At 42.1% G+C, this 14,370-nt stretch overlaps 2 protein-coding genes across 15 annotated transcripts in view; one reads left to right on the top strand and one right to left on the bottom strand.

Annotated features, from left to right (window-relative positions):
- The window catches only part of LOC144457506 (uncharacterized), a 30,771-nt gene extending 29,420 nt beyond the window's left edge, over positions 1 to 1,351 (bottom strand). For 4 of the 12 annotated variants that reach the window (XM_078154912.1, XM_078154916.1, XM_078154913.1 and 1 more), the window contains exons 1-2: positions 574 to 763; positions 315 to 350 (exon numbers count right to left, since the gene is read on the bottom strand). In XM_078154912.1, coding sequence (XP_078011038.1) covers positions 315 to 336 — 22 coding nt within the window. In that variant the 5' untranslated portion in view covers positions 337 to 350; positions 574 to 763. Of the gene's footprint in view, positions 1 to 277; positions 351 to 542; positions 766 to 954; positions 1,038 to 1,201 lie in introns of those variants that run through there. The other 8 variants (XR_013486855.1, XR_013486854.1, XR_013486857.1 and 5 more) reach the window with 8 other exon arrangements.
- A 751-nt stretch (positions 1,352 to 2,102) lies between these two features.
- VPS45 (vacuolar protein sorting 45 homolog) overlaps positions 2,103 to 14,370 on the top strand; it is a 67,781-nt gene continuing 55,513 nt past the window's right edge. The window contains exons 1-7 of one of the 3 annotated variants that reach the window (XM_021004324.1): positions 2,103 to 2,321; positions 4,209 to 4,343; positions 4,670 to 4,730; positions 8,664 to 8,743; positions 11,707 to 11,775; positions 11,891 to 12,028; positions 12,560 to 12,670. In XM_021004324.1, coding sequence (XP_020859983.1) covers positions 2,229 to 2,321; positions 4,209 to 4,343; positions 4,670 to 4,730; positions 8,664 to 8,743; positions 11,707 to 11,775; positions 11,891 to 12,028; positions 12,560 to 12,670 — 687 coding nt within the window. In that variant the 5' untranslated portion in view covers positions 2,103 to 2,228. Of the gene's footprint in view, positions 2,322 to 4,208; positions 4,344 to 4,669; positions 4,731 to 8,174; positions 8,212 to 8,663; positions 8,744 to 11,706; positions 11,776 to 11,890; positions 12,029 to 12,559; positions 12,671 to 14,370 lie in introns of those variants that run through there. The other 2 variants (XM_021004316.2, XM_078154911.1) reach the window with 2 other exon arrangements.

Raw genomic sequence — 14,370 nt, 5'->3', positions numbered from 1 at the left:
TTTAATGGATGGTAATATAAGTTTCAGTGGAAGAATTTACAATCTGAACAGTCTTAAATAAAATAAAGCCTTATAACATAAGGAATGGCATTTATTTAAATTAACATTGCCACATCTGCCATCCTGTTAATGTTCAATTCTTCACTTGATACATTTCATACAAGTGTTCATGGTCACAAGATACTATATATAAAACCACTTAATTGCATGTAAAGGACTACAATACATATCTGGGGGAGGGGGAAATATTTTTTTTTGCCCGTGTTTGATTTCACACCTCATCTTAAACAAATGCAGCAAGGAGAAACATTTACCCTCTTTTTCAAGAAATGGCATGGTGAAGAGGAGACCTGGGGGTACAAACACAGAAATGCATACAATTTAGCCTTTGGGCACTAGAAGATTTGTTTCCATTGCAAAGTTTCCCTGTTAATACATAATTCAAAATCTGTGAGATTCCCCTTCCATTTTAGGAACAACAACAACAACAAAAATCCCTCCTCGCCCTCCCGGTATGCAGAGTACCCCCACCCATTTCGGACCCGATAAACTCCCTTTCCTTCCAGTGCGTACGGGACTAGGCTCCTCCAGTCTCCCCTCAGCCCGACTGCCGTTGAGAGCGCAGGGTACGGAATTCAAATCCTAACCGGCCTCTGCACCTGGGAGAAGGCAGCGCGTGGCTCCGCTCCCCAGAGACCCCTCACGGCCTCGCGCGACCCTCCCACTCGGAAACTCGAGAATTTCTCAGTCAGACAGCTGTGGTCCCCGCGCCCCCGAATCCCGCGCGCAGACCCCACCCCCAAGCCCCAGCACGAGAGCCCGGGACTGACTCATTCCCGCCCCCAGTAGAGGAGTTCACTCTCGAGCCCCGCCCCCGAATCCTCCAGTTGGGAGTCTCAGCCCCGCCCCCAGCGAGAGCTCGCGCCCCAACCCCGCCTCCAGTTGGCCAGCTACCGGTTCGGTAGGCCGAGTCCCAGCCTCGTTCTCAGTGTGGTTGCTGGGGTCTCGTCCTCGCCGCAGTCAGAGCTCTGATCCTGGCTCCGCCCCCAGTAAACTCGCATCCTAGCCCCGCCTTCAGGCAGAAAACCCCGCCCCATAGTCTGTCGCTCACGTCCCAGCCCCGCCCCCCGAGTCCACTGGCTTCTGAAAAACAGTCGCGGGAGCCTGGGCCATTGGGCAGTTCGCATCTTGGGCCCCTTACCTGTGTGTGCCTATGCTTCCGGGCTCTGCACCGAAGTCCCATGTCGTCAGTCCCCAATTCTTTCAGAATGCGCCTACTTTGGGGTCTCTAAACAGATCCCTCCAATAACGACGCTCAGAACCTGGAGCTTTAAAGTCTGACAGATCTACGCGGTTCAATCCCCTCCTTTGTCAGATAAGGAAACCAGGCCCTAAGACGCCAAGTGGCTGAGCCCGGGGAGCAGAGGCGGCATCCGGAGCCCCCTCGTGCTGGCTGGTGCTGGTTCTGCCACCCTGCGCTGCAGACCCTCCTAGAAAAGCCCTTTGCATTTTCATTAGCTACACCATCCCTTGGAACGCGAGCGGCGCAGGGTCGTGCTCGTGGGGAAATCTCATTATCTGCCCCGACCCCCCACCTCCCAAACCTAAACTCTGGCTTCGGGGCCCACGGCATGTCTGCTTCTGTTTAGTCGTGTCCGACTCTACGTGACCCATTTGGGGTTTTCTTGGCAGAGATGTTGGAGTGGCTTGCCATTATTTTCTCCAGCTCATTTTACAGATGAGGAAACTGAGGCAAACAGTGACTTGCTCAGGGTCACACAGCTAGAGTCTGAGGCCGAATTTGAAATCAGAAATCCACTCCAGGCCCCGGGGCTCTATCCACTTTGCCACCTAGCTGACTGCAGCTATGTCTAAAGTCCCTTCTAAACGTAGCAGGCCCCACCGCCCCATCCCCGACTTGGCTTCCGGAAGGGCAAAAAAGTGCAGGCAAAAGAATGAATGAGAGAGGGCCTTAAAATGGATCAGGAAAAAGCACTGGCTTCTGGAGAACACGTGGTTCAGTGGGTGGAATAGAAGGACGGTTGTGGCCTGCCAACGCCTGGCGTAGGACTACAACTCCCAGAAGTCTTCGAGACTGATCACGCGCCCGGAAGCGAACGCTCTAGCCGGGGAGGAAGGCGACCCTGCCAAATAAACAGACCGGCTCTTTGCTTTTTGTAGGGGGGGTGGGGAGACAGCTGCTGTGCGAAAACCTCCCTTTTGCCAACATGAACGTGGTTTTTGCCGTGAAGCAGTACATTTCCAAAATGATAGAGGACAGTGGGCCCAGCATGAAAGTACTTCTCATGGATAAGGAGACGGTGAGTTCGGTTTGGGTTCCGTAGCCCGCCCCATCTCCTCCTCCCCCGTCCTCCCCAGGCTGGGCTTTCCCCGATGTTGAGATTTAGTATTTCATTAAGTGTGTACAGTCAGTAAGCATTTATAACCGCCTTTGATGTGCCAGGCATTGTGCTAAGTGCTGGGGATATAGGGAAAAGTGAAAGACAGCCCCTGCCCTCGAGGAGCTTACAGTCTAATGGGGAGACAACGTGAAAACACTGGTGTACGAACGATGTATGTAGAATTATGTGTATATACACACATATGTATGTATACGTATATTTCAGATTGCCTCCAGTTTGCCCCGTGTGTGTGAATATATACGTATGTGTCTATGTAAATGCAACCTATGTATTATCGATATGTGTATACATGTGTATTATACACGTATGCATATATTATTATACATGTGTATATCAGATTACCTCCCATTTACCCTATATGTTTGTACACATAAATTGGAGGTAATCTTAGTGGGAAAGTACTGGCATCAAAAGGCGATCAAGAAAGGCTGGTATTTTAATTCTATAAATTGAGTACGCCCTGCCCAGTGGGTTTCCAATTAAATGAGTCGAGTACCTCCCTAGAATCCTCTTCCTGTCAACTAAGCAGTTTGATGAGAACAAGGAAACTCTTAATAACTAGCTGGTCCACAGCCCTAATAGGCATGCTTAGATGTCTCTTTCAAGAAAAGGTCAACAGGTATGAGACTGAGCAGCTGCCTGCTATGTGGTAGGCACGTGCTAAGAGCTAAGTCCCTGCCCTTGATGAGCCCACATTTTAACTGGGGACAGACAAGGTCTCCTGTGTCTAGGGGTGTGGTGGCCAGGCAAGGAAGTTAGAATCCATAGGGAAGGCAATTGGCATGAGTTTTTGGGAAGGAATAGAACTCTTGAATTGATTATTATGTCCTGGGTCAGACTTAGGAAAGGAGTGGGGGAAATTTAAAGGGCCGTAAGTTATAGTGAGTATAGGTGATTATCACAGTCACCTGTCAAGATGGCTCAGCTCCAGGAAGAGTTCCACCGCTGAGTGGATTCACTTCTCTAGGGACTGGAGACATGAATTCAAGAGGTCGGGTATACAGGGTACTGAAAATGGAAGAGGAAGATGGCATGGGGGAATGGTGAGATGGGAAAGGATGGTCCTTTAATTTTTAGTCAAGATTTTTCATTTCTGTTTGTAGCTATGGGGGATTCACCTGAGATTACAAGTTATTGCTGTTTTCTCTCATGCTTTTAAAATGCGAATTAAACTTGTCTTTTTCAAATCCGACTAACACTAACAGTGTTATGCAAGTCGTTTAACCTCCCCTGAGTCTCCCTTTCCTCCTCTGTAAAGTGGAGAAAGTAATAACCACCTTGTAGGGTTTTCTTGAGGAGTAAATGAGATAATAATGTATATTAAGTGCTTTTTTTTGGATGGGGGGAAGTAATCTTTGAACTAGTTTATAATTTCAGCTATTGTTGCTGTAGCAGTCTATTTGGAAGTCAAGTGTAAATAAATGTAGACAGAGACCTTGTATATCTAGTCTAATATGGTAGTCTTCATACATCTTATAAAAGCCCACTAGCACTCAGAAAATGTTGGCATTTGTTATCCTGTCTGTGTTTTGTATGTGTGTATATTTTGTCTCCTCCAATAAAAGGTAATCTCCTTGAGGGCAGGGACTTTTCATTTTTATCTTAAGCCTTAGTGTGGTTCCCTGGCACAAAGTTAGTGCTTAATAAATGCTTGTTGATTGATTAAATTTGGTGGCATGTACTCAGTTAAGTAATAATGAAGAGAGATTAGAAATGATTCTGTAGTAAAATTGGTGTTTGTCCTTCTGGAACTGGGTAATCTTGGTTCATTCTTTTTGTGTCTAGACTGGTATAGTGAGTATGGTGTACACACAATCAGAGATTCTTCAAAAGGAAGTGTACCTTTTTGAACGGATTGATTCTCTGAATCGAGAGACCATGAAACACCTGAAAGCCATTTGTTTTCTTCGCCCGACAAAGGTACTATGTACATTGAGCTTATGCTCAGGCTTATGCAGATTTTTATATTCAAGTCTGAACACAATACAGAGAATATAAATAGGAGTCAAGATATATTTGGATTACTATTTGAGACGGGCTATCATCATTCTGGCCTCTTGGCCTTTAAAAAACAAACATATCTTTTCTTCCCGTGTTACAAAACTCTTCATGTCTCTCTTTGCACCTAATATCAGCACAGGCACACAGTAAACGCTTAATGAATAATTGAATGAGTCAATTAATGGGTTATCATTACTATTATTTATTTACTGAAGTCTTTACTCTAACACTGTTTTTTTGACAAGGAAAATGTGGATTACCTAATTCAAGAGCTCCGAAGACCGAAATATAGTGTGTATTTTATTTGTAAGTATATAATTTTCTTTTTGGTGCATTTGCTTCCATATAAGCTAATTTTTTTTTTGTTAGAGGATCATCAAAACATATCTATGCTTGGTTTTTTCTCTTTTGTTGCCCTATATTCAAGTATTGAAAGTTCAGGTAGCCATTTTCCCAGCATAGAGAGTTGAATATAATTACCATAAGTTATTGACATTTAAGAAAAGAAATGGTAGTATCAAAAATAAGTTTTTTATTGCTTTTTTTCAGGGATTTTCAAATTTCAAAACGTGCAGATGGTCACATTTTATGCCTCTGATCAGAAAGATAGCTGCATTATGCTTTTATAAACTAAGGCACAGATGTCCCTTCCTTATTGCGGGATAAGAGGAAAAAGTGCAGCAAAATATAGGGCAATTTTTTTCATATCCTGCTTTGCCCTTTTGCTCCATTCAAAAAACATAGCCCATCATATGGCAGGCACTGTGCTAGGCCCCTGGGTGAGATACAAGATTAGGTCTATAGAGGTGGAATTGTTTGGATAAGTAGTTTTGCTAGTTTCCTTCAGAGCTCATCCCACATGCTACCTCTTACATGAGGTCTTTTCTGATTCTTGTACCTCCAGCCTCAAGTGCCTCCCCCACCAATATATGTAAATAAATAAAAGGTTTTGGGTGGGATGTTGTTGTTTGGTATTGGTAAACATCATAGTAAGAAAAGTGCATGTTTAATGACTTTGCCCACAAGGCTAAAACCAATTCTTCTACCCTTGTTTTTTCTCTCTGTGAGCTGGATTTATAAATTTATCATCACACATATCATAAGAGCCCAACATTGAGCAATTATTAGGTATGGATCTAAGTCAGAATTGTTATAGAGGATTTATTCAGATTCTTCTGTCTGCAAAGGACTGGCGATAATCATAACCATTAAAACTTATCTGAGGTATGATTATTGCAAAACAAAGTACACTGTGAGGCATTTTTCATTTCCTTGGAGAGTTTGGCAGCTCCATGAGCTCTTGTTTCTGGTTCTCAGTGCAGAGTCTCTGAGGAAGAAGTGGCCCTTCTCCTTGCAAAGGCCAACACCTCCACTTGGGTTCTTGAGCCCATCCTTTCCCACCTCCCATGGCCACTTGTCCTCTTGAGCATTCTCTTTTCCATCTTTAACCTTTCCTTATCCACAAGATCCTTACCTCTTCCTATAATACGCCTGTATCTCCCTATCTGTAAACTTCCACTTGTCCCTGCCAAAGCCAAAGTTATCCTCTTGTCATTTTCTTCCCTTTCAATGCTAGACAAGGAAGCAGTGTTCTCCACTCCTTGCTTCTATGTGTTCACCTCCCCTTCGTTCCTCACCCATTTGTATTATAACTTCCAACACCAAATAGCTCTCTTCAAGATTGTTAATGATCCCATAACTGCTAAATCTGATGGCTTGTTTTTAGTCCCAGTCCTCTTTGACCTCTCCGCATTTGACACCATTGGTCAACTCTTCCTCTCTGTACTCTCTCTTTTCTTGGTTTCCAAAACACTTTTCTCTTTTGAGTGTCTTCCTTTCTGTCTTACTACTCCTCAGTCTTCTGTGCTCAGTCACCATCCATCTTCCATTCCCTAAGCATATGAATCCCCTAAAGGGATGTGAACCTAGGCCCTCTGCACTTCCCTGTCTCTATCTCTTTTAATGAGCTTTTCAGCACCCAAGGGTTTAATTACTATGTCTCTCAAGATAATTTTCAAATCTATATATCCAGTCCCCCTCCTTTTTTTTTTTAATCTTCAATTCCAACAACTAATTCATTGGTGTCTCAAACTCAAAATCAAAAATCATGTAACTTATTCTCTTTTCTTCTTATTCAGGCTTCCTCCAAATACCTCTGTTTCTTTTGAGGATGCTCCTGTCCTTCTAGGCACCAAGGTTCACAGCCTTGGAGTCATTCTTGACTCTTCCCTCACCCCTCATAGCTAATCAGTTACCAAGCCTTGCGGATTATATCCTTCCAACATCTATCCCCTTCTCTTAACAAAACTCTACTCTAGTTCAGGCCCTGGCCGCTCCTTATCTGGACCGCTAAAATAACCTGAATCGGTCTACTTGTTTCCAGGCTCTCACTTTCTGCACTATGTCTGCCACAGAGCTGACAAGGTAATATTTCCAAACTTGTAGGGCTGGCCATTCAAAAATGCTCAGTGTCTCCCTACTGTCTCTAGAATAACAACATTCAGACTCCTCAGCCTGACGTTAATGTAACCTCGAATAACTGACACAGAGCAAAGAAAGCAGAAACAGGAAAGCAGCAGGCACAGTTCTGAAGTAATGTAAGCAAAAACAATACCGAAGTAGTAGGACTGAATAATTGCAATGACCAAACAGTCCAGTAGAATGGACGACAGAACTTACTTCCCTTTTCTCCCTTGAGAGGTGGTGAGCTCTGTATGTGTCGTGTACAAGAGAGGTTCGAATGTAGGCATCGGCCTGCAGCTATCAGGAAATGATTACAGTATGAAAAACAAAAGCTATCAATAAATTTTTTTTAAAGACCCCTTCGCAGTGGGACCTACCTTTCCGTATGTATTTTATAATTCTGTGACTCCCTCCAGTGGCTCTGTGATAAGCCTAACTGCTGTGTTCTTAAGACTCGTCAGTCCATCTTCCATCTCAGTGCCTTTGGATGGTGCACCCGGAACGCCTGCCTTCCCCGCCCTCTGCCCTTAGAATCCTTATCTTCCTTCGCCTTTAGCTCAAGTGATGCTTACACAAAGCCTCTCCCTTCCTCCCCCACTGTTAGTGCTAGATTTCTTCTACACTTGCTTCTCTGTGTAGCTGTTATATCCCCCTCTCCCCAAGGAGAATTAGCTCCTTGAAAGTAAGTGGTTGTTTTTGTATTCCCAGGCCTTAGAACGGCACTTTAGACACATAGTAGGCACTTGATAAAGCTGAATTGAATTACATCTTCTCGCCTCTAGATGTCACAGTTGATCTGTACAGTAGGAGGAAAGGAATCTAGCAGAGCAGGTTCGAAAGGGGAGGAATGAAATGTGACCCTTTGGAAAGCTCTGTTTAGCAAGTTTTCAAGCTTAATAATTTGGGATGTCAGAACAGTATTAGAGGCCGTAGGGACTTCAGTTATTTGGTCCCCAGCCTGCAGTTTAACAGTTATATACCTGCGCATTGTTATTACAAATGAAATCTTGCTTTCGTAAAGTAAACCATCCTTCAGAAGAATAGCAGCAAGTTTACTCACTATACACTGTCGTCCCATAATGTTCCAGGCTGCTCAGGTTCAGAGGATTTGGTGGTCGTTTTCTTCCCTGGTGCTTCACCCACATTGTGCAGCGATTCCCTGGACCTCTCACACCTAAGCCTGTGTGTGTAATGGAACCATTCGTTTGCTTTGTCTCCTGGCAGTAAGCCTCTGCCTTGAGGTCAAGAATTGAATGGGTCCTGAGAGGAAATTCCCCTTTTTCCTCTGGGGAGAGTTCCCTCATGCTTGGGTTGAGACAGAGCTGTAAGTCTAATATTTATTTTGCTGTGTTTAGAGTTGTTCTCACCTTATTTCAATTCTGTGGGTTTGTCTGATTTAGACCATGAGTATATGGAGCAAGAAGTAGGCCTGCTTATTTCTTCAGTACTTAGCACATCGTTGGTTAATATCCAATCAAAGATTAACTACATTAAATTTAGTGTGAGGCGGTCATACCAAACATTTTATTAGCCTAAAGTCTATTTAAATCACAATATTTATATTTAATGTTTTAATCATGATACATTTCCCCATCAATTGTATCCTCCCTACTAAGATGGCTATGTCCCCATCCCAGTTTTAGGACTTTTGACTTTGGCATATATGCATACCCAACCTTGTTCGTTCATTAAGCACTAACTGCCAGTTTCATTTGTGCCTAATTGCTGCAGAGTGGATCTCCTCTGAGTCTCCTGAAGCTCATGTGTCTGTTTCAGATTTCAGTAACGTGATCAGCAAGAGTGATGTGAAGTCATTGGCTGAGGCTGATGAACAGGAAGTTGTGGCTGAGGTTCAGGTAAACATCGTGGTTCCCTGACATATCTTTAATGTTTTCTTAAAGAACTTTTCCCCCCCTATACATTACAAGATAATGAACAGGTAGGAAAATGGACCTCTCATAACTGGACCAAAGCCTTGAGACTCCTAAACACTGATAACACAGCTGTATAATGCACCACTGTAGAACAGCACCATGGCATTGTTCTCCCCAGGTAGTATTGCATCCTTGAATAAGGCTATGATATGTGCACACTGGGAAGAATGTTGTACCTTAAAGGCAGAAAAGTGGCTTATTTTTTTTCAGAAGAGCATAATGATTTAATAAATGACTATGGAGATTGACCTATTTTAAATATAGTAATCACTCCCCTCCCCCCAAGAGGATGCACTGGATTGCATTGTTCTTTTTTTATCTGATAGATTGAACAGCTTATTTAATTGCTTGTATTTTTACGCTTTGAAAATAGTATGTTCAATGGAAAAATCATTTTTACGTAGGCACATCATTGCTCAGTTTAGTCTCTACTTAGCTTTAATGTATGGAAGACATTACTGTTGCTGCTACTGCTACAACTACTACTGTGGGGGTGGAGGGGGTGTGTGTGTGTGTCTCTGTCTCTTTCTGCCTATGATTTCATCAGTGTGAAGAACTCCTGGTATGGAAACTCCTTCCTCTGCTGATACCATCAACTTAGCTGAAACTTACAGTCTACTCCCTCTACACCTCTGTCTCTTGGAGTCCGTAATTTTCTTCAAAGTTTAGCTTAAATGTGAAGCCTTTTCCAGGCCCCACAGCTTTCTGATGATACCTGCTACTGTGCATGCATGCTTGATCCTATCCCCTTTTCTACAGATTGCCCTCCTATCATCCCCACTCTTTCTAATTTTCATTCCCTCACTGTCTTCTAACTCCTTCCCTGCTGTCTACAGACATATCCATGTCTCTTCCATTCTTTAAAAAAAATCTTTACTTGATTGGCCCATTCCCACTAGCTGTCATCTTCTCCTTCCCTTCTTGGCCAAACTCCTTGAGAAAGCCATCTACACTAGATGCCTCTACTTCCTTCCCCCCACTGTCTTCTAAAGCCTCTGTGATTTGGCTTCTGATCTCATCATTCAAGTGAAATGATATCTCCAAAGTTACAAATGTTCTCTTAATCACCAAATCTTGGCCATTTCTCAATCCTCATCCTTCTTGACCTCTCTACAGCATTGAATTCTGTTGATCATCATTTTTCCTGTGTATGCTTCCCTATCTAAGTTTTCATGACACTGCTCTCTTCTGATCTCCTTCTGTCTGTCTGACTGCTCCTTCCCAGTCTACCTTGCTGGATCTTCATTCAGGTCATACCTGTTAATGGTATATATCTCTAGAGGCTCTTTCCTGAGCTGTCTTCTGCCTCTATTCTATGGCATTTGGTTATCTTATAAGTTCTTGTGAGTTCAATGATCATTTCCATATGAATAATTCTTAGATTTATATATCCAGCCTAGTCTCTCCCCTGAGCTTGAGTCACCAGTTGCCTTTTGGACATCTCAAACTAGATGTCCTTATAGGCTTCCCAAACTTAGCATTTTCACAACAGAAATCATTATCTTTCCCCTCTTCTCCTCTGAACTTCCCTCTTGTTGAGGGTACCCTCATCCTCCCAGTCACCAAGGTTCAAAGCCTCAACTCCTTGCTATCATTCACCCTATATTTATCCAGTCTGTGACCAAATCTTGTCATTTCTAACTTCACTCTATCTTTTGGTTATATCCCTTTATCTACAATCATACTGCCACCACCCTAATTCAGGTGCATCCCCTCTCTTAGCCTTCTCATTGATCTTCCAGCCCCACGAACATCCCCACTCCAGTCTATTCCCCGCTGAGCTGCCAGAGTGATCTTGCTAAAATGTAGGTTTGACCATTTGCACACACATACACACACACCCTTTAGAAAACTCCATGTGCTCCCTGGTTCCTCTCAGATAAAATATAAACTTCTCTGTTTGGCATTTAAAGTTCCTCACAACCTGGGCCTTCGTTGCCTTTCCAGAGTTCTTCCACTTTCCTTGGCTCGACCAGTTCTGCAGTTCAGTCACGCTGACCATCTGCCGTGCCTAGAATGCTCACCTTTCCATCCTCTGCCTCTTAATTTCCCTGATTTCCTTCGAGACGCCTCTGATCCCGGCTTCTTGTTTCCTAGTCCCCATGGCTGCTAGTGCCTTCCCCTTACTTTACATCTGTTTTGTGTACATCTTCTGTGTACCTCGTTTTTGTCCTGTTTGTGTCCCCCATGACATTGTGAGCTCCTCAAAGGCAGGCACTGTTTTCACTTGTTTTTGTATTCCCAGTGCTTGGCACTATACCTGGCAAATAGCAAGCACTTAGTAAATGCTTGTCAACTGACCAAACCTAGAAACTAACATATTTGTATCTTATGTGTTTTGTATATATTATAATTTCCTGTGGAATTGAAACTCCTTAAGAGCAGAGACTGTTTAGATTTTGTCTTTGTGATCACAGCCTCTAGCATAGGGCCTGGGGCGTAGTAAACATTTAATAAGGACTTGTTGATTGATAGAGTGCTTGGGGTCACCGAGAAGTTAAGCAGCTTGTCCGTGGTCGGGTGGTCATTATCTGTCCATGGTAGGACTTGGAGCCAAACGTCTTCTCGACTCCACGGCCTACTCTGTGTACAGCGTCATGCCACATCCCTCACTACTTCTTCTGTTCTTATTAACTGCTATTCCCTGAGGAAGGTCAGTTCATTATTTGAGTAGGATGTAAGCTCCTGGGGCCAGGGATGGTTTTATTTTTGTATTGCCAGCACAGAGAGTAATGTCTTCAACATAACAGACTCTTACTATATATTGAATTGATATAATCTGTGTTTGTGCCTTTGAGCAAACGTTTTCTTGTTATACCGTGTATGTTTCTATAAGATAAAGACATGTCGGTGTGAAGACTGATGTTGGTGCTCTTTATTTGCAGGAGTTTTATGGTGATTACATTGCTGTGAATCCACATTTGTTTTCCCTCAACATCTTGGGTTGTTGCCAGGTATGAAAAAGGGCATATACTGCAGTTATTTTACCTGATGAGAATTATTAGAGCTAGAAATTAGGCACGTAAGGCATGAAAATGACTTTTTTGGGCTTATCATCTTAACCTGCAGGGTCGAAATTGGGATCCGGCCCAGCTATCTAGGACAACCCAAGGACTGACAGCTCTTCTGTTATCCCTGAAGAAATGTCCCATGATACGTTACCAGCTTTCATCAGACTCAGCAAAAAGACTTGCTGAATGTGTGAAGGTGAGACATGCTCAGTACTGTGCCTGATCATCCTTTTTCTAGGCTCTTCAGCTGTTGACAGAATATGATTTTGAGGGGATTCTTTCAAACCCCTTTTCATATTTAAGAAATAGATTTTTAGAGTGAAGGCTTAAGTGATACCACTTCCAAACACTCACTAAAAATATGACCTAGATTCAATAGCTAAGCAGTCTAGATCGTAATGTGTTCCAAGTTAAGGGACTGAAACTAAGAGGCTAAGAATTAAAATTCTTGGGTTCTGTCCCTAGTTCTGCTGACAGTATACAAGTTATATAACTCCTTTGTATCTCAGTTTAACTACCTATATCAAGGATTTTCATTCCAATTTCATGTGAATAGGTTGCTACTAAATTCACTTTATAAGGAGCTTATGAATAACTTTATGAAAGGCCTATGCCAGCGCAATCAGCATTTAGTCACATCACTGTGCTCTTTATTCACACCTTTCCTATTTACATTGTCTCCCTCTGTAGCCATTTTGTGACCAGACTTTCATTTTCTCGCTCACAGCAAGTGATAACTAAAGAGTATGAGCTTTTTGAGTTCCGGAGAACTGAAGTCCCTCCGTTGCTGCTCATTTTGGATCGCTGTGATGACGCCATAACTCCACTGCTGAACCAGGTGCCATGGCCTTTGTAGGCGTACATGAAGAGAAGAATCAGAGCATTTGACCTTTATGGCAACAGCATGTGATGGTGGAAATAAAGAGTAGATGTAGGGACCCATTTTTTGCCACCTTATTCTTAGCCATCCTTTTCTTCTGTGTCTTGACACCACTTTTAGTTTGACATCAAAGGCATAACCTCTCACTTTATTCCTATTTTATAATAATATCAAGGGAGAATTTATAGCTGTAAAGTAAAATTTGTTTCTTGGGTCACAGTCTATCCTGCGCAAAGTTGGAATGGAAGAGGGAGACCCTTTTGAAAGAGAGGTTCTGCCGAAGTTCCTCTTTAACATACTGGGCTGAAAATATATTTAATAGGAATGTTGAAAATATTTTTAATAGGAATAGAAATAGGAAATATTTAATAGTAATAATAATTTTTAATTTTAATATTTTAATAGGAATATGTAGAGCCTATATTAGATTGTGTGCCATCTTGGGAAGGGAGGCAGGAAGGAAGGAGGAGAAAATTTAAAACTTAAAAGCTTATGGAAGTGATTGTTGAAAACTAAAAATTCATTAACTTAAAAAAAAAACATACTGTGCTGATAACATCCAGCTCCAGAATGTTCCAAATGAGATCAGAGGTCCTTCCACAGAGATCAGCTTGGTTGTTGACCATATTATGGCGTTCAATTGAACAGGCAACCCATTGACTTAGTCTGCCAGTACACATGTATTAAATAGGTGCTTTTGAGGAATGGTGAACCAGTTCCAAAATTGATCAAAAGAGGTCAGGCTGGGTTGTAATTGAGGAAATTATACAGGGTTTTTGGTGATTCCATACTGCTCATTGCCACAAAAGCTTATTTTTTAAAAAACCCAATATTTATTCTTTTTATAATGCTGAATGGCTGCAAATAATGGAATACCATTTTCCAAAGAAACAATTACAGGTCACCCGGTGAGCAATGGAAAGACACATAGTGGGTGTAAGTATCCTGCCAGCTATGACTTACCTGTAAGAAATGGTGAAAAAGCCATCATCAATGATGTCTTTACCTAGAAAAGGAAATGAGCTGCTCTTCTAAGAAGAGTGACAGATAACATATGGACAGCATGAGTGTTGTTACATTGGCATCCATAAGATGTTAAAAGAAATACAGGAAAGTTTCTAGTGTCTTTTCAGAAAGAAATGTATAAGCACCGCTATGATGAAGGCACATGGTGGAATTGGGATTTATATCTAAGGAGGAAATTTCCACCCCATAAAATCACGAATCCATTGCTGTGTACAGTAAAACTTATCTATAGTGCAAATTCACATTGCTTTATGTGATTGAATTATTGTGTACAAATCAAATTATTATAAATGATTCAGACACTTTACAAAAGCGTTCTTAGTTTTATTAAAGAATATCTAGCCATAAGATTCCTTTCAAAAAAGTTTCCTGAGTGCATGTGATTAATCAACTCCTAATTTATTTTTGGTAAGTCTAGATTTTCATACATTAGTTTTGCTTAAAGTGAAGTATACCTGAATAGCACTTTCTAGTGGATCAAGATTTAAAATTTAATCTACAGGCCTTTTATATTTGTTATATTTGAAATATGTAGCTGGGCCTTGATTAGTGGGAATAATGAATGCCCTGAAGTGGTTGTATGAATTCAGATTTGCACTATTCAGAGTTGTAATTATATAAAATGTTGTCAT

The sequence above is a fragment of the Phascolarctos cinereus genome, unplaced genomic scaffold, assembly GCF_003287225.1.
Source record: "Phascolarctos cinereus isolate Bilbo 61053 unplaced genomic scaffold, phaCin_HiC Scaffold_5;HRSCAF=322, whole genome shotgun sequence".
Classification (NCBI taxonomy): domain Eukaryota; kingdom Metazoa; phylum Chordata; class Mammalia; order Diprotodontia; family Phascolarctidae; genus Phascolarctos; species Phascolarctos cinereus.
This window is presented reverse-complemented; position numbering and strand designations above follow the sequence as displayed.